Source organism: Lytechinus variegatus, chromosome 1, assembly GCF_018143015.1.
Source record: "Lytechinus variegatus isolate NC3 chromosome 1, Lvar_3.0, whole genome shotgun sequence".
Lineage (NCBI taxonomy): Eukaryota > Metazoa > Echinodermata > Echinoidea > Temnopleuroida > Toxopneustidae > Lytechinus > Lytechinus variegatus.
In genome coordinates, this window is record NC_054740.1 from 58,581,235 (window position 1) to 58,603,748 (window position 22,514).

The following is a 22,514-nucleotide window of genomic DNA, read 5'->3' on the forward strand; positions in this document are numbered from 1 at the left end:
TTTTTTTGCTTGTCAAATTTATTTTCGTCGAAATGACCTTAAATTTTGGATGAATAAACCTTTTTTTTGCTTGTCAATTTTTCCACCCCCTTGTCCCTCCTTCCTTTTGGGAGAGATTTCCGCCCCTGCCCCCTTTAAACTCCATCCAATCTTGTGCTACTGCCCATCCCGCCCTTCCAACTTTTTCGTACACACGTCCGAAGTTCGCCTTAATATCGTGGTTATTCTAAATTTAGTTGCTTGTTTATTACGTTGATGTTCAACTCTCGGGTAAGAAATCTAAACCTTTTAATTGTTTCGAGTGAAAAGTTTGATTAAATTTTTTCTTTCCAGTTGATTATTTAGTAAGAATCAAATTATGTTTTATTTCTTGCTATGTTGAAGTATAATTGTAATGTATATACAGTATGATGAGAATTTTAGAAATGTGATTTATTATGTATGTATTTATTTTATACAAGTTTTCTGATATAGGTGTGAAACGTGTACGGCAGCTTTGTTCGGAACAGAGAACAGTAGCCCAAATCAAAGTTCCCCATAGGTCTCCGTTAAAAAAAGAGAAAGAGAGAAAGGGATAGCTGTGAGGGACTTTGAATTTAGCTATATATACGCCTGCCATTTTTCTATTGATGATCTTACAGAATAACTAAACACAAAATCTATAGACTTTTCAGAATAAAAATTTGAAATAGAAATGATGAAAACTGTAAAATTGGAATAGAATAAATATACAGGAAACTTATACAGTATTACGAATTACGAGGACGGATAGTCATAAACAACATATTCCCGCTGCATTGTGGTTAATAAATTGATTTATGGACCATTCAGTCAAAATCACACCAGCTCTATTCCAATGATTCCTGTATGATAATGTTCATCCAGGGTTAGAGTATACTCTATTCGGAAAATTAAATCGGAAACTGAGGCGAAAATGGCACATTTAGGACTGTAAATGTGCACATGACTGATCTGTACGTAGGCAAAAATAGGGGATGCCCAATATTGCCGTAAGCCTATATATTGACATGATTGGCATAGAAGAATAGATTTTGGAAATCAACCACTTTACGACGTCATTGTAAAATACCTACTGTCCATATCATTTGACGCCGACTGTACTTCGATCATGTATTATGTTTATATATTTCCTACCACGTGGTTTATAGCATCTCCTGACTCTCCTCAGTCTAGAAGGGCAAATCTTGTACTAAAAATGTTGGCACTTATAAAAGGCAACACAGTAACCGTAATAGCTGTAATAACAAAACTGAATATCAAAGTGTTTACGACTTCTGATAAAAAAAACTAAAAATCAAATCAAAGTTACTTTACACATAGCGAGCCATGTTATGGAACTGCTCTATCATTGGGCCCCGATTATGTGGTGCCATTGGGACTGGGCCACCCCCCCAAAAAAAGGAGGAATGAAACATGATATTATTTTGTAAAAATCTATAAGAAAAGGCCATCATTGATTTTCAGAAATTTTTGCCCCATACGTCATAGTCAGGAAGCATATGTCATGATTTACCGGCTACTTCGAAAAATTGGCTAAGTCTGATTTTTCACTTTTATGTGATTAGTTACATCACAAGGAACAACTTTCAACTTGGTGACAAATTTCTAATGGTCATCTTGACCATGTTAGGGGTCAATTTTTTATATTGCCCCAATTCTGTCAAATGACACATCAAATTGTTTGTCTTCTTATACTGAACAAAAAAGTGTACACAACCATATACTCTTGACCCCCCGTTTAAAAGTTATGACCGGAAATGTCAAAGGTCAACGAACTTTCGTTAAATGGCAAATTACACTGAAGGTGTTAAGAAAGCTATTTTTTTCCCGTGTTTTTATGCATGTGTAATTTTTTTTCATTTTCGATTTTGATAATTCCATCGTCAGAAGTCCTTATCCAGAAGATATAAAGGGTCAAGACAAGGTCAGGGAAAGGTCAACAAACTTTGATTGGAAGCCAGAATACACGTCTAATAGAGGTTAGAAGTTTAGAAGTCTTATTTTTCGTGGGTTCTTTATTTTGAGTCTATATCTAAGAAGACATTTTATATATGAAGGGGTCAAATGTGCTTATTTAGGAAAAAAATAGATAAACAGAGATAGACGTCGTATGCATTCAGTGTGGTATTGCGAGAATACCTTGAAAAGACTTGACAAACCCTTACGCCCTTAAAATCTTATCATCTTCAAGATGTGATCAGTGCAACCAGGGAGTTTTTTTTATTTAGGAATTCAATTCAAGTTCAGTTCATTTTCAATTTACTCATCTTTGATATGTAAAGAAGTATTTCCTTCATTTGCTTTGTCAGAATATCTTAATTACCAGAAATTATTGTAATGTATTGGGGTACAAGTATAATACTATGTTAACAGAATAAACACATCGATTGATCAGTGCTCCCAGCTCCTAAGAAAGATGCCTAATATTTTCATTTGGATTATCTTGCAAATAAGATAATGAGGTTACGATTGAGGGTGATAAGTTGGGCTCCAATTGCTCCTCAATTAATTCTAATGTATGACGGTTATATTATTTCTGACAAAGAAGCAACATCGTGTAGGCATGCTCATTGTAATCATGGATGTCCATTATGCTGATGTGATATATTCTGACCATTACTCGATCTCTGGAGTCGAGAAGGACTACACATTTATGGTTCATGTGCTGTTCTAAGCTTATCATTGGGCCCTTTTGCATTTTGTAAAGTGAAAATTTATAAGGATTTCGTGCATACTTTTGGTCAATTATATTTATTTTTTGTAAAAATGCAAGTCTTCACAATTTCTGGGGGCAGCTGCCCCCCCCTTCCCGCTGCGGTATGGCCGTGGTTTACTTCAATTATATAATTATTCTTTTTAGTAACATCCAGGTAATTCAGCAAGTAGGAAAAAGCAAGAACGACAAAAGAACAAAAACAAAATCTGCATCTGGTATTAAATTTAGTTTCACGTTGTATGCTCTGGAAAAGCACACTTGATAAAATAGTACAAGCCGTGTTAATGTCAGCACATAATCAGGAATGTGTAGTCGTTGGCTCCAGAGATCGAGTAATGGTCAGAACATATCACATCAGCATGATGGACACCAATGACTGACTACAATGAGCATGCATGAACGATGTTGCCTCTTTGTCAGAAATAAATAACAGTCACACATTAGAATTAATAGCAATTTGAGTCCAACTTATCATATCATCCTCATTCCTTACCTCATCTTATTCGTAAGTTAATCCAAATAAGATGTTAGGCATCTTTTTTAGGAGCTGGGAGCACTGATCAAGCGATGTGTCTGTTAACATACATGTAGTGCACATAATTATATACCCCAATACATTACAATACTTTCTGTTGATTAAAATATTATGTACAAAGCAAACGGACTAAATGTATCTTTACATATCAAAGACTAGTAAATTGACAATGAATTGAACTTGAATTGAATTCCTAAATCAAGAAAATCAAGAAACTCGGAAAGAGCTGGTTGCATTTATAAGTACATCATGAAGATGATACGACTTTTAAGGGCATTATAGGGTTTGTCAAGTGGTTTCAAAGTATTCCTGCAGTACCATACCACACTGAATGTATTCGACGTCTATCTCTGTTGATCTATCTTGTTCCTAAATAAGCATATTTGACCCCTTTATATATAAAATATCTTCTGAGATATAGACTCAAAATAAAGAACCCACGAAAAATAAGATTTCTAAACTTCTAACCGCTATTAGACGTGTATTTTTGGCCTCCAATGAAAGTTTGTTGACCTTTTGACCTTTCCCTGACCTTGTCTTGACCCTTTATATCTTCTGGATAAGGACTTCTGACGATGGACTTATCAAAATCGAAAATAAAAAAGTACACACATGCATAAAAACACGGAATAAATGAGCTTTCTTAAGACCTTCGGTGTAATTTGCCATTTAACGAAAGTTCGTTGACCTTTGACATTTCTGGTCATAACTTTTTAACGGGAGGTCAAGAGTATATAATTGTGTACACTTTTTTGTTCAGTATAACAAGACAAACAATTTGATGTGTCATTTGAGAGAATTGGGGCAATTTAAAAAATTGACCCCCATTGACCTTATTTTGACCCCCAACATGGTCAAGATGACCATTAGAAATTTGTCACCAAGTTGGAAGTTGTTCCTTGTGATGTCACCAATCACATAAAAGTGAAAAATCAGACTTAGCCAATTTGTCGAAGTAAATGACATATGCTGCCTGACTATCGTGTCTGCCCCTAAATAATTATGCTACTACGCTTAAGAAATAGGTTGTCTCTACTTAAAATACTGAACACAAAGCTATAAGACAGGAGGTCTTATTTTTACAAGTGAATAAAGCAATAGATGAATGACATTTTTCTCCTTTTTTCATTTTCATAGAATTACAAAAATGGAAATTCTTCACCTGATCGTAATCGTTTGCATAGCACTGTCCTGCGGGATCGGTACTGGAGTTCTGATCGGGTGGTTTTCGGGTCCCGAAAGAGTTCCGGATGTCTACGAGTATTCCCGACGTGAAGCCGATTCCGGAGTATCAACCCAACTGATTAATGAAATGAAAGCTGATAATGTCCGAGATTTTTTGTGGTATGAGAGAATCATTTCACCATGGCATCGACAGATCATGTCTAGAATTTGTAGGCCAAACACCATCACCTTTTTAATCTTTCGCTTCCATATTTAAACCCCCATTCCACAGAGAGCAAAAAAGACCTTTGAAAGACCTTTGAAAGACCATGAATTTTGGTCGATCTTACAGAGGTCTCTCAATGAACCTACAATGGTCTTGGAGGTCTACATGAGTCCTGACCGATCTTTCAGTGGTCTTCGTGGTCTTCATGGGCTCCAAAACATTTTGAAACGGTTCAAAACAGTCTTACAACGGTCTTACAGGAAAATGGTCTTTCAGTGGTCTTTCAGCAGTCTTTCAGCGGTCTTTCGATGAACTTTCAAAGGTCTTCATAGTCTTTTAATGATCTTTCGGCAGTCTCTCAAGATTTTTGCGGAGATCACTGTAAGACTCATGAGAGATCATTGAAAGATCATTGAAAGACCAGGCAAAGTCCATCGAAAGAATTCTGAAAGATCACTTGTTGCATAAAAGATCTCTGAAAGACCATTGAAAGATCTATATAGGACTACTCTACGACCAGTAAGACAAGAAATGTCCATCAGTTTTTCAGAGTTCTTTGAGGAGTGTTTCTGAGCCATTCCATAGAGATGACAAATTTCAGTGATCTTGAAGACCGCTGTAAGACCTCACCAATTTTAAGTCTTTCAGTGGTCTTACAATGGTCTCCGTTCTGTGGAATGGGGGCCTTACGGATAATGATGATAGTTTTGTTGTAGTAAAAGTAATGATAGTAGTAAAGTAGTAGCAGTAGCAGTAGTAGTAGTAGTAGTAGTAAAAGTAGTAAAAGTAGTAGTAGTAGAAGTAGTAGTAGTATTAATAGTAGTAGTAGTAGTAGTAGTAGTGGTAGTAGTACTATTAGTAGAAGTATAGTAGTAGTAATAGTAGTAGTAAAGTAGTAGTAGAAGTAGAAGTAGTAGCAAAGGTGGGATGATGGTGGCTGTGGTAACAATGATAGTAACAGTGGTGGTGGTGGTGGTAGTACTACAGTAGTAGTAGTAGAAGTAGTAGTAGTAGTAGTAGTAGAACTAGAATGGTAGGAGTGTGATAGTAATAGCAGCAGTAGTAGCATAGTAGTAGAAGTAGTAGTAGTAGTAATATTAGTGGTGACGGAGATGGCAGTATAGTAGAAATGGCAATAGTATTACTAGTAGTAACAGAACTATAGTAGTAGTAATGTTGTTACTGTGGTGGTATACGGCCTTGATGGTGCTATCATAGTAATGTTGTTACAGTGGTAATTCGTGGTGGTGCAGGTGATGGTAATAGTAGCAGTAGTAGTGGTGGTGGTTTTGGTTATATTAATGGTGATTAAGGTACGTGGTGGTGGTGGTAGTAGTAGTAGAAGTAGTAGCAGCAGCAGCAGTAGCAGCAGCAGTAGTAGTAATAGCAGCAACAGTAGTAATAGCAGCAGCAGCAGAAGTAGTAGTAGCAGCAGCAGTAGCAGCAGAAGAAGGCAGTTTATTTCAGTATTCTCCCGACCCACTTTTTTTCAGGGAACTCACCCAGAACCCACATGTTGCTGGCACACAGCAGAACAAGGATCTGGCAGATCAGATTCATGGAAACTGGACCGAATATGGTTTCCAATCATCCATGCATTCCTACAAAGTACTACTGTCCTTCCCATCTAAAGAAGCAGGAGAAGATAATAAGGTATATCACAGTTTACTACCAATAAGATCATCTCTTCATTGTGTCCGTCTAGAAATCTATCTTGTGTCAAATGGGATATAATGTATCCATGGCCCTGGGAAGCAGGGATGTTGGTTCATCAACATTTTTGTCCGAAAAGTTGTCAGGTCCGACATCTTTCCTGGATTTTGATTGGCTGGGAGGCACTGTTCCTGTGGCAAGTGTCGGATAAAAGAGGACTTGTAGGATGAAACGTCCGTCTTTTCATGAAACACTCCCCGGATTGACAAGCAAAAAGAAAAAAGGGGGTTATTCCTTCCAAATGCAAGGGCGGAAATCTCTCCCCATAGGTAGGGTGGAGCACAGAGGCTGGAAATTTGACAAGGAAAAAAAAGATGGTAATCACCTAAATAGTAAGGTCATTTCGACCAAAATAAATTAGAAAAAGAAAAAAAAGGTAAAAAAGTAACGTCATCTCGTTAAAAATATCTGTTTTATTTCGATTTTGAATGATGTATCTATTTCTACCAAAAATAGTCGGGGGACATTTGATATTGTGTCCCACTACTATTTTGGGAAGGGGGACGCTTCCCACGCCCCCTGAGATTTCCGCTCATGCCCAAGTGACGGTGAATTGGGCAATATCTTCCAGTCAATAACCTAGACCTAGATTTAAAAATGTAAAAACAATTGTGAATATAATATAATGCAAGGTGATGGTGTAAATCACTGCTAATGTACACCTACATGTTAATGCAATGTGTCATTACAAACATTTGTGATGAAGCCTTTCACATTTCCCTTACGAAGCGGCGGCCGTACGGCGAGTCGAAAGCAGCTGTTTTTATCAATATTTATTCAAACCACCTATAATTGTAGCTGGTTAAAAAATGTCGAAACGTCCGTTTTCAACTCGCCGTTCGGGCGCCGAAGGGGAAATGTGACTGTGTACCAAAAGATACGAAATATCAACTACGAGAGACGGTATCCTGCATTATTCCTTTGTTATGTCTCCGTCATTGAAATTGACGCAAATCTATGCAAATTTACGCAGAATTTTCCTCTAATGAATGAAAACAGGTGGAAATACTGAACGGCGATGGCTCAGTAAATTTTACGTCTCAGCTAAAAGAAAAACCTCTGGATAATCACTCGAAGGAAAAGGAAGACCTTGTCCTACCACCTTTCAATGCCTACTCCGCTCAGGGGGTTATAACAGTAAGTGCTATCATAGTCATACTTCAGCTTTCCCAAACTCCTACCTGAAAAAGGGGATTACATTTGTAGAAAGCTTTGTATGTCGGGGGCCGTTTCATAAAGCTGTTCGTAAGTTAAGAGCGACTTTAAGAACGACTGGTGGATCTTTCTTACGCGCTAAACCATCGCCAATGTATATACCATTTACAACAAGAAAGGATCACCATTCGTTCTTAAAGTCACTCTTTAACTTTAACGAACAGCTTTATGAAACAGAAACACCCACCTGACTTGTCAACTTGAGGTGTGCTGCTTGGCTCGGGTTACGACTCGACTTGCTAAATGCTCAAATGGCACTCGACTTGGACTTGCAAAAAATGACTTGGGAGGTGACTTGGACTCGCAAGAAAATAAATCGCATATAACTCTGTTGGATATTATAAGCAGTATAAATATTTCGACTAATAATTGATAAAAATAAAAAAATCTAAAGATAGAGTAACCTAGAACGTGCCAAAAAGAGCATAAATGCGTCCAAAATACAAACCTCATGAATCGGGTGTGTCTTAAAAAGTTTAAAACAAAAAAGTAAATCAGTGATTAGATGAGGTATCTGAAAGTATCACAAATTAATATTAAATATTATAAAGAAATTCGTACATTATTAATGAAGATAAACAGAATAATCACTGCGATGTTTAAGCCTACAGGAGGAAGTTAATCAAATTGCAAAGAAAGTTTATAACTTTTTTATAATTACATTACTTTTCTTTTACAATTTCATATTTTTTGTAGAACGACTTGGTGTACGTTAACTACGCGAGGGTGGAAGACTTTCAGTTTCTCGAAGAAAAAGGAATAAACCTCACTGGCAAAATAGCAATCGCACGATATGGAGTCATCTTTCGAGGGGATAAGGTTTGGATAATCAGAAATATTTTAGAGGGAACCAACTCAGAAATTATTGGGTTCAAAATACGAGTCCCCATGGGTTGGTACAATAGCAGCACCCTAAGGGTGCCAATGAGTGTAATTTTGCCTAAAGGGTGCAATCACTATGTACATTAAGCACCCTAAAGAATGCAGAGATGAACCATTTAATGGAGTTTCAAATTTGAACCCTTTCTAAACGCAGAATATCACGTACCCTAAAAGGGGCAAAGTTGTACGTTTCAGGATGGAACCAAGCATTTTGTGGTGCAAATGATAGTCAAAAAGTGCATTTCAGAGCCTTTTACCAATTAGGGTGCAATGTTACACCCTAAACAGTGCCGTTGGTGTTTTATAGGGTGCAAACGTTAATCTTTGCTGAATGTTTCTCTAAGTACACCTCACAAAACAGGAATTGAAGAAAGTTTTGTAAGGTTGGGATAAGAGACAAACGTTATTATTCTCGGCCTCGTGGGAAGACCCCATTTTCGATATGAGAAATGGAAAAGTAAATAGTGATCGTTGCTATGGAAACGTATTTGCGGAATATTGATCGTGGCGATGAAAAGCCTATAAGGGACTGAGGCGTGAACAACGACGATAGTGATTTTGTAGATAAGTGATGATATTGACAAGATGATTATGCTGATGATAATAGTAATAATAGTAATAATGATAATGATAATAATGATGATGATTATGATTATATAATGACATTAGGACTACAATTACAGTGATGACATGAACCACCTTTTCACAATATCTTTCATTAGTCTTCGTAAGAAAAATCAATCATATTTTCTCTTAATGTATGCCTACTGTTTCTGCATTTTATGCGCTCACCGAACATTCCTAATAAGACTATATACAATGCCAAGAAAATAAAATCCTCAGAGGTGAATTAACAAAAGTGACTTCTCACGCTTTTCAGGCTAAATTTGCTGTTCAAGCCGGTGTTGCGGGGCTGATTCTGTATTCCGATCCAAAGGATTATGCAATACCAGGGGGCCAAACTTACCCTGATGGGTACTTTCTACCAGGCACTGGGGTGCAGAGAGGTACCTGCATGTTTGCTAATGGGGATCCTGAAACACCGGGTTATCCCTCGGTTGGTAAGTGTCTTTTACGTCATACCATCCGTTGTTTTAAAATTATAAATATTCAATTTATTGTCACAAGTATCATTCTTCGGCACGTAGAGAGTTAACGGGCCGAACAAAGAATTGAATGTTGAAAAAAGTTGAAAAAAGTCATGATTCGATTCACACGTTTTGATCTTAAAGGAAACCAAAACACAAGGAGAAAACCTATCTAATCAGAAAGAATAAAACGAGAGGAGCAATCTAAAACTTGTTTTTTTTTATCAAAATCGTTTATAGAATAGGCGAGCTAAGGAAGTTTGAAAACTATATTGTTGTAATTTTTATGGGGATCTTCAAATTGGCAAACATGTTTCAAAATGGCTGATTTGTGGACAACTCTCCCTTTGTTTTGTACAAAATTCTTCAGATTTTCCTCATTATCTTTCAAATTGCATCTTGACTCCTTCTGAGCATAGCATATGTCATGGGAAAATAGCATGCACACCAGATATGTCAAGGTCAGGAGGATATGATGTAAAATATGTAAAATAAAGGGGAAAATCTAAAAATTTGTGTACAAAACAAATGGATAGTTGTTTACAAAATCAGCTATTTTGAAGCACGTTTGCCAATTTGAGGATCCATAAAGATAATACAACAAGACTTTTAAACGTCCATAACTTGCTTATTTCATAACCGATTTTAATGAAACTTGTTTTAAATTGTTCGTCTCATTTTATTCTTTCCACGAAGATTGCTTCACTTCTTGGGTTTTAGTTCCCTTTAAGGATGGTTAATGGGTGTGGGAGTGAAACGTAACCATTCTCAAGGATGTTCATAAAGACTTGACAATCATTATTAGTAATAATACAATTATGAGGCGCCGATTATCTAGTTGCTATTCGATGGCGTCAGTAGCCCCAGCTGCTGATGACGCTTTCACAATCACCTCAAGTTGGTTGAGTGCAGTACAATGCGGGTATATCTCATAAAAGTTATGGTTAATTTAGATATATGTACAATAATGAATTTGTGATCAAATAATAATTGATAGAATATCTGTTTATGTATTTACTCCCCTGTCTCCCCATGCAGAACAATATTCACTTTGACAAAGTGTAGGCCTCGTGTGACATTTGCAGATGATAATACATTGTAGGAACTATGAATAAATGAAATGAAATTGAATTAAATAACTGGCACTCCATAAAATAATGACTAGAAAAGTTTTATGATCCACCATTAAAACACGGGGAAAGAGCATGTTAACAACAACAATTTTTTGATATAAAACCTTTGACATTTTCGCCTTCCCAAAATTTTAGCACAGGTAGCACATAACAGATCGTCCATAGAGTTCAAATAGACTTCAGATTATGCTTATATATACAGCATTAACATTTAGGAAAGACGAGCAACTTTTTAAGTGGGGGGGGGGGGGAAAAAAAAGCAGACACCCTGGCTTCGTCCTTTGAATACAGGTGGGTGTTTAAAGCTGTTGGTAAGTTAAGGGCGACTTTAAGAACGTCATGTGATCCTTTCATCATATTCATAATTGTTCATTGGTCACTATCTAGAGAGTTAAGAAAGGTTCACCAGTCGTTTTGAAAGTCGCTCTTAACTTACGAACAGCTTTATTAAACGGCATCAGGTGGGTGTTTCATAAACCTACTCATAAAGTTACGGACAACTTTAATTACGAACGACTGGAACATGTTATTATGTCCTAGACAAATGACATAGGGATGTATCATTTATTACAAGAAGGGTCAACAATCATGCGTTAAGTCATTCGTATCTTGCGATCAGCTTTATGAAACGCCAACAGGAATGTTTGAACAAAATACAATTGATCACATATCTAATGTTCGGTTAAACTGCTCTCCAATTATGGGAGAGATCATGAGGAAGAATACAATCGCATCGACCGCTGCGATGAACATAAATGAAGCGTTGAAGGACCCCGTCACGTCTGCCACGTAACCTGAATAAAAAACAAAGAATATTTAAAATCATGTATATGACTGATCAATTATCTTTTCACGAATTGTTATAATCAGTAAAGGAAAGCCTCCACCAAATAAGTGTGATAGACATGAATTTCGTTAATAGGTTAAGTTATAGTCTGAAGGGGATCGAGTATATCGTGTGTCTGTTGTATAAAACCATCGAAATGAAATAAATAGGATATAATATAGCTACAACGAACTCTTTTGAGGCAACCGAAAACAATAAAAAGTACCCAAAATGTCAAGCGCGCACAAAGTTTTACACTTTTTTGTTTTTGATATGGCTCCATATACTGTTATTTGTGTCATGGAGTTCATTTCTTGTATCTATAGTGTTTGCGGAAGCATACAGCGAAATCATCTATCCATTTCCTAAATATCAATGTTAAAGAATACGAGAGGGATATCTTACCACATAAGAAAGATCCGAGGAAAGTTCCCACCCCATACACAATCTCATATGAAGCAAGTATGACGGGAAACTTGGACTGAGGAGCCCGATCCTTGCAAATGACCAATACCAGAATGTTCCTCTCGGCAATCGTTAGTGACGTTGTAAAAGAAGTTACGATCTTTATCGCAAAACTAGCGACACAGATATCCACAAGAAGTGACGCTATGTTGAGAAATGTCAGGAAAAGAAACAAGAATTGCCCTGATAGGCGTTTATATTTTAAAAGTACTCCGCTGAAGCAGCGTCCTATAAAGGCTGCGACGGCCGCCGAGTAAGCTATGCATAAAGCCTTTGAGGTAGGAATACCGAGTGCCACCGCGCGTGGGATGAGAAAGGAGTACCAACCACCATTCAAAATGGCGTACACCATGGCAACTAGCATTAAAAGGATCATCCAACGATCCTGATTGTAAATGGAGTCGGTAAAGATTTGGCATCCGGCAGTGTACAATTTGGAGCAATCTATTCGACCAATGACGTGGAGACCGGCCCCCGACTCATCACCTATTGAAATAATCTGCTGTTCAGAAGTGGATTCCAGCATTAAAGCTGTTTCGTCATGTGCCTTTTCGTTGATGTCTTCCTGCTTGTAGCTCGTGCTTCCATCTGCACTTTTATCACTTATTGGCCAAACGTTGGTATAAACGTTGTTTGCTGGCTCCCTATCCATTTGTCGACGCGATGCTCTCTGATATCTCGATTCACCACACGTCGATTCTTCACTGTTTGTATCCAAGAGCTCGTCCGTCCTCCGATCATGGCTATGTGGGTTTCCATGATTAACCATTTCGTCGTTCACTTCCTTGAAGTCCACTATCAAGGTCAGTGGTATCAGATGCCCCATGATACCTCCAATGATCATCAAGGAACCTCTCCAACCATATATGTCCCTCAGGTAATCAGTCAGCAGTGGCACAAGGGCCATGCCGAAGGCATATCCTGATTTACCAATGCCGTAGAAGATTCCAAAATCATCGCCAGACTGGTTGTTCAGGTTTATTACCATAGAAATTGACAGGATGTTGGAACCTAGACCTGCCAAAAAATACACACACAATGAGACAACTAGCCTAAACACAGAATAGGATGCCAGAGATATTGAAAAAGCGAGAGGTAATATTTTACAAATCAAAGATCGTAATATTGGTCCTATCGAGTGGAATATGTCTGGTTTTCCATGAATAAAGATATCCAATATGATTATTACTATCCGCCCCCAAAATAATTGAACAAGTTATGTCTCTTGCCACAGTCAATTTACATAGCCTCACTTCAGAGGATCAATTTGATCATAGAAGTTCGAGTTACGCCATTTATTATCATTGCGCTCTATGTTTCGCATCGCAAGGCATTGATTATAATTGATCACGTGATATGGGTCACGAATTCGGGGCGCACAAAAAAGAAGAGAAAAACAGGTAAAAAATATTTTGACCCAACACCAAGGAAGCAAATTGTGAAAGGGTGTAAATACAGCGCTCGCCTGTCGTTAGACATTCAAAGATGTAGTCTTAAAATAGAAATAAATATTATTCCATTTCTTCTCGAAACTAATAGCGCGGATTAGATTACGGTAAATGATACTCCATTTTATCAAGAATCATGAACATACCGACAGCCGAAAGGCAGAGAGATAACTGAACAGCATTATTAACCATTGATACCAGAAGGAGTCCTAACGTTGCGAACAATGCACCTGTCGCCAAAAGATATCTTCGTTTGGTCCCATGGAGTCGCTGATACAGGTACGTCACAACTGGACCTGTAAGTTTATGGAAAATTAAGAATTGCCTTGAAAGTCAGGTTCATACAGCATGACTTTTTCTCCCCCACCCCAAACAATGTCACCATGGCTGTGTTCCACCTGTCGGAATCGACGAGGATCATCCATGTCAGGTCAATCCGCATTAGGAAGATTATGACACATGGGTTGGCAGAATGAAGGCATCTCGGGTCCGTTTCATAAATAACTTGCAAGTGTTGTAACTTTGCCATTATGGTAACCTTGATCCTGATCGGCTGCTGAGCCCTGTTACCATGGTAGTTGCCATTATGGCAAAGTTACCAAAGTTGCAAGTTCTTTATGAAACGGACCCCTGGCAAAGTTTCTCCGGATGGCATAGCACGGCGTTGACCTCACTATAATTAACAGCAGTACGAAAGTGCATACTGTCCATACATATGATCGTGTCCAATGCATTCCGTCGGTGCCCATCGAAAATGATACTGTTTCAACATCTTATGGGGCAGGTTGGTGCATAATGTAGTCTAGTGGCTTACCGGCCTTTGAAACAGAAGAAATATGTACTGGGCGACAGAAAGTAATGTTTCAAAAAGCTGTGAGCACCGAAATCAGCATATGGTTTAAATGGGTCTCCATCAAACACTGGATGCAGGGGGGGGGGGGGTTCTTGGGGGCTATGCCCCTATCCCCACAGGAAATGGGAGAGGGTGAAACATGGCATTCTTTTCAGAAATTCAGATTTTCGTATAAAATATTTTCATGCTCAATTCGCTCGCTCGCAACTTTTCAAAATATTGCCCCATATATTTGGCCATATCTTACATCATCATTGAAAATATTTCAATAATCACGCTCCAAAGAAGATACGTTCAGTGGTACTGAGACTCCATACTCCGTGGTTTACGAGCAGCATTCATGTTACCATGCAGAAAATACGTCGCTTGTGGAGAAACTCTGGACTTGAGACTCATCGGTAGAAGTATACATCTCAGAAGCAGAAGTTCAATTGATTGTAACTTGTCGGTTTTTTTAAGAGGAGGATGAGATACGACTCATTGTATTGTCTTTAACACAAAAATCATGTGATCTTGATCCGGTCCCAACTGTAATCCCCAAATCCTGTTCTACCTTGATCCCTTCTGTGACATCGGTCATTACATTCTCTACAATCTGGAGATGTTTGAAAGTTGCACAAGTTCATCCAGTGCTGAAGATGTCGAAACTTGATCCATGAGCAACTATCGTCCGCTCTCCAACCTTAACTTCTTGAGCAAGACATTCAAACGCGTCGTGATGAACCGGCTGAGTCCCTAAATCATAGATAATTCTCTCCATGGTACATTTCAGGTCGCATATTGTGCTAACCATAGTGTCGAGACAGCAGTCCAGAATGCTCTCCTGTCTGCCAAGGATCAAAAGAAGATATCTCTCCTAGTCCTACTGGATCTTTCAGCAGCTTTCGACACTGTGGACCATGACATTCATTACTATCGACTTAGTGACCAATATGGAATCAGAGGAGTTGAACCACAGTGGTTTCGATCATACTTGACAGATGAGCTGTGTTTCTGTTGACGGTGCCAGATCAACACCGAGGTGTGGTGTTCCTCAAGGCTCCGTCAAAGGCCCGAAGTTGTTCTGCATCTATATTTACTTCACCAATATCTCACATCATCAAGAGTCATGGAATCCAGTACCATCAATATGCAGATGTACGCAGATCTAATGTACCGTCAACTCATCTCAAACTGAGGTCAATTTAAGACAGATCAAAGGCAACAGAGAATTGCCAATAAACTTGGCGTTCTCGTATTTAAAGCGCTTAACGATAAATCTCTAACCTACAGAGCTGCTATCTCAGAGCAAGCCAACAAGCAGTCTCCAAATTTAACTTTAAGTCTTACATGAAGACCTTTCTCTTCCTACTCCAACATCATTGCAAGAATAACATTACTGTAATACTACTAAGACAATATTTGAACTGAATGAAGATTGTAAGCACTGTTTGAAGACACTGAAATTTGTGAAACAGTTCCTATTTTCGAGCAAGCGCCAAAGCTCCCAGCAGAGGCGGATACCGGTGCTATACAAAAACCCTCCACCATCATCATTATTATCATCATCGTCATCATCATCATCATCATCACCACCACCATCTTCATCACCAACATCCTCTTAAAATTTATGTTAGGTGAAGTATCTCAAAATAACAGGATACCACGGGTTTAAGGGACTGATAAAATTATAGGACAGTTTCTTACTTTGTATTAATTTTTTGTTCAGTTTTGTCAATTTTGTCAGATTTGTATAATGCTGATTTTTTTTCCTCTGAGTCTCCGTGATGGCTTTTAATGAACGGTAAGAAGGAAAGTCAAGTTCACACAGGCCCAATGTTGTCATGCAGAGTGATCCAGGTGCGGCGGAGCCAAGTTGAAAGTGGGGGGGGGACACAAGAAAAAAGGGCACCTTTTCTTTTGAAAAGGGCACAATCTTAAAGGAAAGAAAAAATGACTAGAGTGGCGTAATGGGGCAACAATTTTGAGCTGGCTAGATTTGTCGTATCACGTAAATTTATAAGAAGCTGCGAGTGAAGCGATCGAGCAAAAATTTTGACATTTTCATAACGAAAATCAATTTTTTTTCTTGGTCATGAAAAATTTGGGGAGGGGGCAAAAGCACCCAATCTATACGCCTCTGTTTATCCACTCAAATCACAAGACTCATGAAGCTTAAGGCACGTATGATCATCCTTACAGGTTTTGTAGTAATATATATAAATGAGAATAATTTATTCTTGTTTCAAAGGGGCACTCCTTTACACTTAAAATGGGTCCTTCACAAGTGGAAGGTGTTCAGAGCACGTTCGTGAGGGGGCACTTTTCTTGGGTAAAGGGGGGGGGGGTGGGGACTGATACGAGATAGGGCCCTTACAACAAGGCAAGGGGTCACTTTTTCACACATAAAACGGGTCCATCTCAAGGGGCACAGAACACGTTCTTGTGGGCACCTTTTGGGGGCACTGATTCGAGAAAAGGCACATGCAAAAGGGAAGGGGCACTTGCTTACACATAAGCAGGGTCCTTCTGATTAGAGAGGGGCACAGAACAAGATCGAGGGGGAACATTTTTGCTTAACAAATATAAGCACTTATGCGAGAAAGGACACTTGGTGTACGGGTCCTCCTCAGGTGAAAAGGGCACTTTTTCAGTCCTTCAGAAAGTGTGTGTGTGTCCGGTGTGTGTGTGGGGGGGATGGCAATGTGGCACCCTGGGGCCCGTTTCTCAACACCTGGACAAGTTAATTATATCTTTATCTACCAACCACAGAGCTAGTTCCAATCTTAAAAAACTTATTTAACGAAAGGCTTCCTAACTAGTATACCTTGATATTGATATTATCGGTAAGAAGAGCAGACGAGACGTAGCCTTAGTCACAAAAAAGCATAATTTTCAAAAAGAAATATTATGAAAAAATTTGAAATATTGTGATGAATTGGGAAATACATCATTTCAAAATAATAGCACAGGTAAATTATGCATTATACATACATGTACTTTGAAGACTGGAGCATTTAATTGCTGAGAAAATGGAATTATGAATTATTTATTTCATGACTAAAAAATCACATGTGGACGTTGAGATAGGTACCCCTGGGATATCTAATTTTAATAGTTTACGAAAGTAAACCATCACGGTTTTCTTAGTAAAATTATAATAATTAGGCGGTCTTGTACGATTCCAAACATCCTTGAAATAAAGTTTAACAATTTTAAAAAAAATCTAAATTAGAGATAGAATTTATCCAAATGTTAATAGGGGTCAGAAAACGACAAATACGAATCTAGTTATGGATGGCCTGACGTGGTAGAATCTTCATCGATTAAATTATTTTACTATTTCAAAATGAATGGTTTTTGTGGCGTTTTACCGACAGCTTTTACAGTTTCTTTGTAAATGATCATTGAATGCATTACCCCACTTGTTTGAGATGTAATTTCAACCTCTATGATTGATTACGTAAGATTATAATTTTCAAATTTCTAGGCACTTTTGCATGTCATAGTCTACCGACGTGATGCTACTACGTGAAGTTATGACAGGTTTGGAGGTGTCCTAAATATTTAGTGAGGTTGATGTACCCGATCTTGGTAAAGAAGGCTTCGTGAAACGGTTAGCGGACAAGTAGCTCACTATCTCCGATTTAGTCAAGAAGACTTCTAACGGTGTTGAGAAACGGGCCCCAGGATCGCCGCCCCTGCAGTGATCAATTTATCAAGATATGTTTTCCCACATAAGATGAACTTTACGTTAACAAAGCACAGGGCCTGAGGCTATATGATGCATGATTTCGCAGTCAAATATCATTAGACACCTAATATAAGTTATTCACACCGTGTATTTGTCAATCATCATGCACCCAAACAAATATAAATTACATCCCGTGGCCGAAGTGCATCAATGGCTCTGTGAAATCAAAGTTAACTGAATATGTTTAGAAATAGAATTGAATAGGCAATACATATAATGTCGCGAGTATGTATTGGAATGCAAATCATTATAAAGGTGAGCATTGAATGAGACTTTTGACAATATAGAATTCATGAGATAAAAAGATTTGCTGCGCCCCTTGAATGGTTGTGTACGCCTTTTTGATTCGGAGGTTAGGGGGTAGCGGGGTAGTGATAATTATAATAGATAGGATATCATTTGGCTGCAGAGACGACCCGCCATTGAACTACACCAATTTATTTATTTATCTATATATTTATCTATTATTTATTTATTCATTCATTCATTTATTCATTTCTGATATTTATACAGGGTAGCACATATCACAAACTTGTTGGTCTTTCACTTGGCATTGTTAATGAAGTACACAAAAAACAAAAGCAAAGAATAGTAATTTAAGTAATAATAGGCATGTAATAAACTAGACATAATACAGTACTAAACAAGTTATACAAATATGTAAAGAAGGATTATTGGTATCCTTGTGAATTATAATCATATAATAATAATCTACTTTGTGTTTTGAATTTGAATTAACAACAGAAAATAACAGAGAAATTATATAAAGTAAATTTGAATAAAAAACATATAGACTGGGAGAAGTACTACCAGTCAACACGGGATACCAACAATTTGAATATACATATTTACCCTATTTTCACTAAACATTGATTGCTCATAAAACCGATGAAAATTGATATATTGACGTGGAACGTGTCTGAAAATAAGATATGTTAAGTAGTTTCCATTAAAATTTAATATGTACTTGGAATTAATTTACACCTCATGTGCAATGACAACAGCGCCTGTGTGAATATGCTCATGATGATTTGATTTTGGCGGATGGGTTAAAATTGTGTAGTAAAAAAAGGAGAAAAACAAGAGGAAGAAAGGAAAGAAAGAAGAGCAGAAGCAGAGTCAGTGTATTGTTCTTCTTGATTTCTACGAGTTATAAATATGATTGGGGCCCAGTTACATTAAGGGTTAAAACTATGATACCTTTGACATTATTTATTTATTTATGTTTTCTTTAGACAGGGTGGTCTCTTCAGAACATAAAAACTGCTTTTCGAGAGAGCCCTGTACATATAAAAACTACATGTAACAATTACAATACAGTAGCGAACAATTACATAATTAATTAAAAAGAAAATCTACATGCAATATAAAAGAAAAGAAATTGAAAAGCATACATATCGAACTAACAATACATAATATATACATAGAGTGATCGAAATGTAACAATAAAATGGCGAACTACATAAAATGAAAATAAAAGGAAATAACAATTTAGGATTATATACAGTAAACATGTGTATTATGCTTACCGGGGCCAAATGCAAAGGCATCGAATAAACCCAGTGATAGACCAGCGCTGGTTGGGTTCATTTTTAAATTCTGTTCCATGTCTGGTAAACAGACACCAATGGCTTTGATCGTTCCAAGGAGATAGCACGTTTGCAGAAAGAGAACCGGGATGGATTTTAGGGATCTTGTATTGTGTAAAATCGAACAAATTTCCATGATAAATTTCCGCTAGTTAACCACATAGAAACAAGGATTTTGAGGGCTGAGCCTTGGAAATGCACTTAACATATAAATCTTAATGTGTCTTGTAAGATTTTTGCCCGCGTAGTAATATACAAATAATGCACGTATATAAGCGCGTGCATACAGGGCCACATAATGAACGATGTGCGAGAAGAGCCAATGGATATCCCGCACCGAGGTCCGCAGAACCGAGTGCGGTATATCCATTTGGCGAGTCAATCACAGAGTTCATTATTTAGGTCCTCTCTTCACAAGAATGCGTACATTTTTTGTTTTTTACAACCCCTCCCAAATGTTACATGGTTGCCCCGAATGCTATTTTTGATCTAAATTCTACATAATTATAGACCTCGCACTATCCTGCACTCTGACGTCAGAGTGAAGGATAGAGCATTTAGTATGACGTCAGAGTGCAGGATATTTAATTTAGTATGATATCAGAGTGCAGGATAGTGCATTTTTAGTGCCATAGTGCAATTCGCTGAATATCATGTGATCCGATTTGGACCAATCAGATTACAGAACATTCTTGGGAGTTATATAATGGCCCGAATGCGTTCGGCTTATACTTTAAGGGTGGGTGACGGCGCATCGCGTCGCAGTAAGGGGATCCCACCCTTCGTACACCCCCACCGGTTTTGCCGAGAATATGCGCTGGGACTTTATGTTTAAAATACGCCCCTTCCCTTTAAGCTTCACCCGGTTTGAATTTAATTTTCAAGTACGTTTTTAGTTTTGTTAAATACCCAATGATTTATCTATTACTATCACCACTGGTTATTAGACCAACGGGTTATTAGACCAACGGTTATTAGACTGAATAATGTTGGAATGACAAGACCAACTGGCTGTATACGAAGGGATTATAAACGATAGCCTCTTTGAGATTGCTGCGTGAAGGTTAAATACAAATTAAAACTCGGTGTAACTGCTTGGAATTGCTGGCGGATCTTAAAAATAAAATCCCAAGCATCCTTTCAGCAAAACCGGGGATCGAGGGGGGGGGGGGGAGGGGCTTTGGACCACAGGCGGCGGAAGCAGGGGGACCTGTCCCTCTCTAAATTCACGTGGCCCCCCTAAAATGTTTGTGGTCCCCCATAAAATTTAGGTTGTTGACCTTTTTTTTGCTTGCTTGTCAAAAAATTTCACGATCCCCTCCTATTATTTAGGTTGATAACCTTTTTTTTTTTTTTTTGGGGGGGGGGGTTGTCAAATTTGTTCCCTGTGTCCATCCAAAAAATTCAGGTGGGCCCCCCAAAAATTTTTCGGCTCCCGCCGCCAATGCTCTGGACAAAGGTAGAGTTCCCCTTTAAACGACGCGACATACCGTCACCTATCAAGCCGAATCACTTATACCTTAATGTTATTGTTTAATGACTTGGCAACTTGATCACAGACAAAAATGTAACATAAATAATCTTAGGCATTTCCAACTCGGTGATACAACCGAGCATTAAAACAAATATTCTAATTGAGTGAAAAATCTTACACAAAAAAAGAACATGAAAAATGCCTACATTACCTTATAACTCATTGTTAAAGTTGTTTTTAAATCGATTAATATTAGGCTACTACTCAAAATAGAATACATTACCATCGTCAAGTGTATATCTCCTTGACATAGCCCACCTTAATTTTACATTGTATTTCTCTCCCAATTGATCTCTACTCAACATCCGCAATGTTTAGAGGGTGCATATCGCATAGACGTGAGCAAGACTGTAGATATTCTCCCATCCATTCCAATACATCCAATCGGTTACGATGACGCTTCACAGCTCCTCAGGTGAGTGCAAAGGCGAAGATTTCTTGACATTTTAGTCTATCAAAGGGCTTATTATTATTTTTATAAATAAGCAGACTACACAGTAAAATATCACGCTGTTTAAACCATGCAGTCACTCTAAAAAGTTGATTAACCTTTTACACAATTGTAAATTGAAGGGGGGGGGGGAGACGCCCTCTGTCGTACTTATAGGCTGCTGTTTAAAATCTGAAAATCAGAGAGGAGGAAGGGGGGGGGGGGGGTACACGTCCCCCATCTCAAGAGATCGCCTCCAATGGATGAGTGGTATCTTTGGAATACCAACATAACAAACAATGGTTGAAGATTCCTGGCGAAAGCCAGGATATATTTACAAGGCGATACTAAGGTGCTGTCATCATTCTTAATGGATAACGAGTAATAATATATATAATAAAATAGATGTATATGTATATTTGATATCGTCTCCTTTTCTTTTTCTTCACCTTTTAATTCAATAAGTGATCTTTTAAAAACACTACATTATAACACGGATGGGGGCAGTCATCCATGTCTCCCTGTAGCACCGCGCGCCCGTGTATGCTCACATATTAGGTAGATTTCATACATCTAGTGCAGTCGACAGTGTATTTAAAACGCCGTATTTGTAGATGTAACTCACTAATCTTAATCGCATTGGATACAATACGTTTATTTCGATTACAGAGTGAGCCCTTGTGTAGACTAATTTCTTCTAATATCAGGCGTTTCATATATCTTGCTATTCGTGTTCTGTAATTTTCTGTTAACATATTGGGCTATGCTATTTGAGTTCGTTATGACTATTTATTATGCACTTTTGTATGTGTTCGATTATTTTTTTTTTTTGGCTGGCCAGACTACTCTTTAGCGGAGAAATAATAATGAATGGATAAATAACTGAATAGATATAAAAGTTAATGCTTTGCGCACTGACGGAAAGTACGATTTCGCCATGATC

At 37.9% G+C, this 22,514-nt stretch overlaps 2 protein-coding genes across 2 annotated transcripts; one reads left to right on the forward strand and one right to left on the reverse strand.

Annotated features, from left to right (window-relative positions):
• Positions 1-4,419: 4,419 nt before the first annotated feature.
• LOC121431154 (glutamate carboxypeptidase 2-like) lies at positions 4,420-10,615 on the forward strand. Its single transcript, XM_041628661.1, has 6 exons — positions 4,420-4,616; positions 6,156-6,315; positions 7,375-7,512; positions 8,287-8,409; positions 9,353-9,533; positions 10,599-10,615. Exons 1-6 carry the CDS (start codon positions 4,420-4,422, stop codon positions 10,613-10,615), a joined length of 816 nt encoding a protein of 271 aa, XP_041484595.1.
• Positions 10,616-11,165: 550 nt separating this feature from the next.
• On the reverse strand, positions 11,166-19,793 carry LOC121406486. Its single transcript, XM_041597497.1, has 4 exons — positions 19,548-19,793; positions 13,579-13,728; positions 11,925-13,001; positions 11,166-11,487 (listed from the first exon to the last, which is right to left on the reverse strand). Exons 1-4 carry the CDS (start codon positions 19,741-19,743, stop codon positions 11,357-11,359), a joined length of 1,554 nt encoding a protein of 517 aa, XP_041453431.1. The 5' UTR covers positions 19,744-19,793; the 3' UTR covers positions 11,166-11,356.
• Positions 19,794-22,514: the final 2,721 nt, after the last annotated feature.

What these genes read in the sequence shown, in the direction of transcription:
- LOC121406486 (XM_041597497.1), bottom strand. Translation starts at nt 19,743, where the DNA reads ATGGAAATTTGTTCGATTTTACACAATACAAGATCCCTAAAATCCATC. An exon ending in TGCCTTTGCATTTGGCCCCG is followed by an intron (nt 13,729 to 19,547) that starts GTAAGCATAATA and finishes ATAAACTTACAG; the next exon opens with GTCCAGTTGTGACGTACCTG. An exon ending in TCTCTGCCTTTCGGCTGTCG is followed by an intron (nt 13,002 to 13,578) that starts GTATGTTCATGA and finishes ATTTTTTGGCAG; the next exon opens with GTCTAGGTTCCAACATCCTG.
- LOC121431154 (XM_041628661.1), top strand. Translation starts at nt 4,420, where the DNA reads ATGGAAATTCTTCACCTGATCGTAATCGTTTGCATAGCACTGTCCTGC. An exon ending in AATGTCCGAGATTTTTTGTG is followed by an intron (nt 4,617 to 6,155) that starts GTATGAGAGAAT and finishes ACTTTTTTTCAG; the next exon opens with GGAACTCACCCAGAACCCAC. An exon ending in TCATCTTTCGAGGGGATAAG is followed by an intron (nt 8,410 to 9,352) that starts GTTTGGATAATC and finishes CACGCTTTTCAG; the next exon opens with GCTAAATTTGCTGTTCAAGC.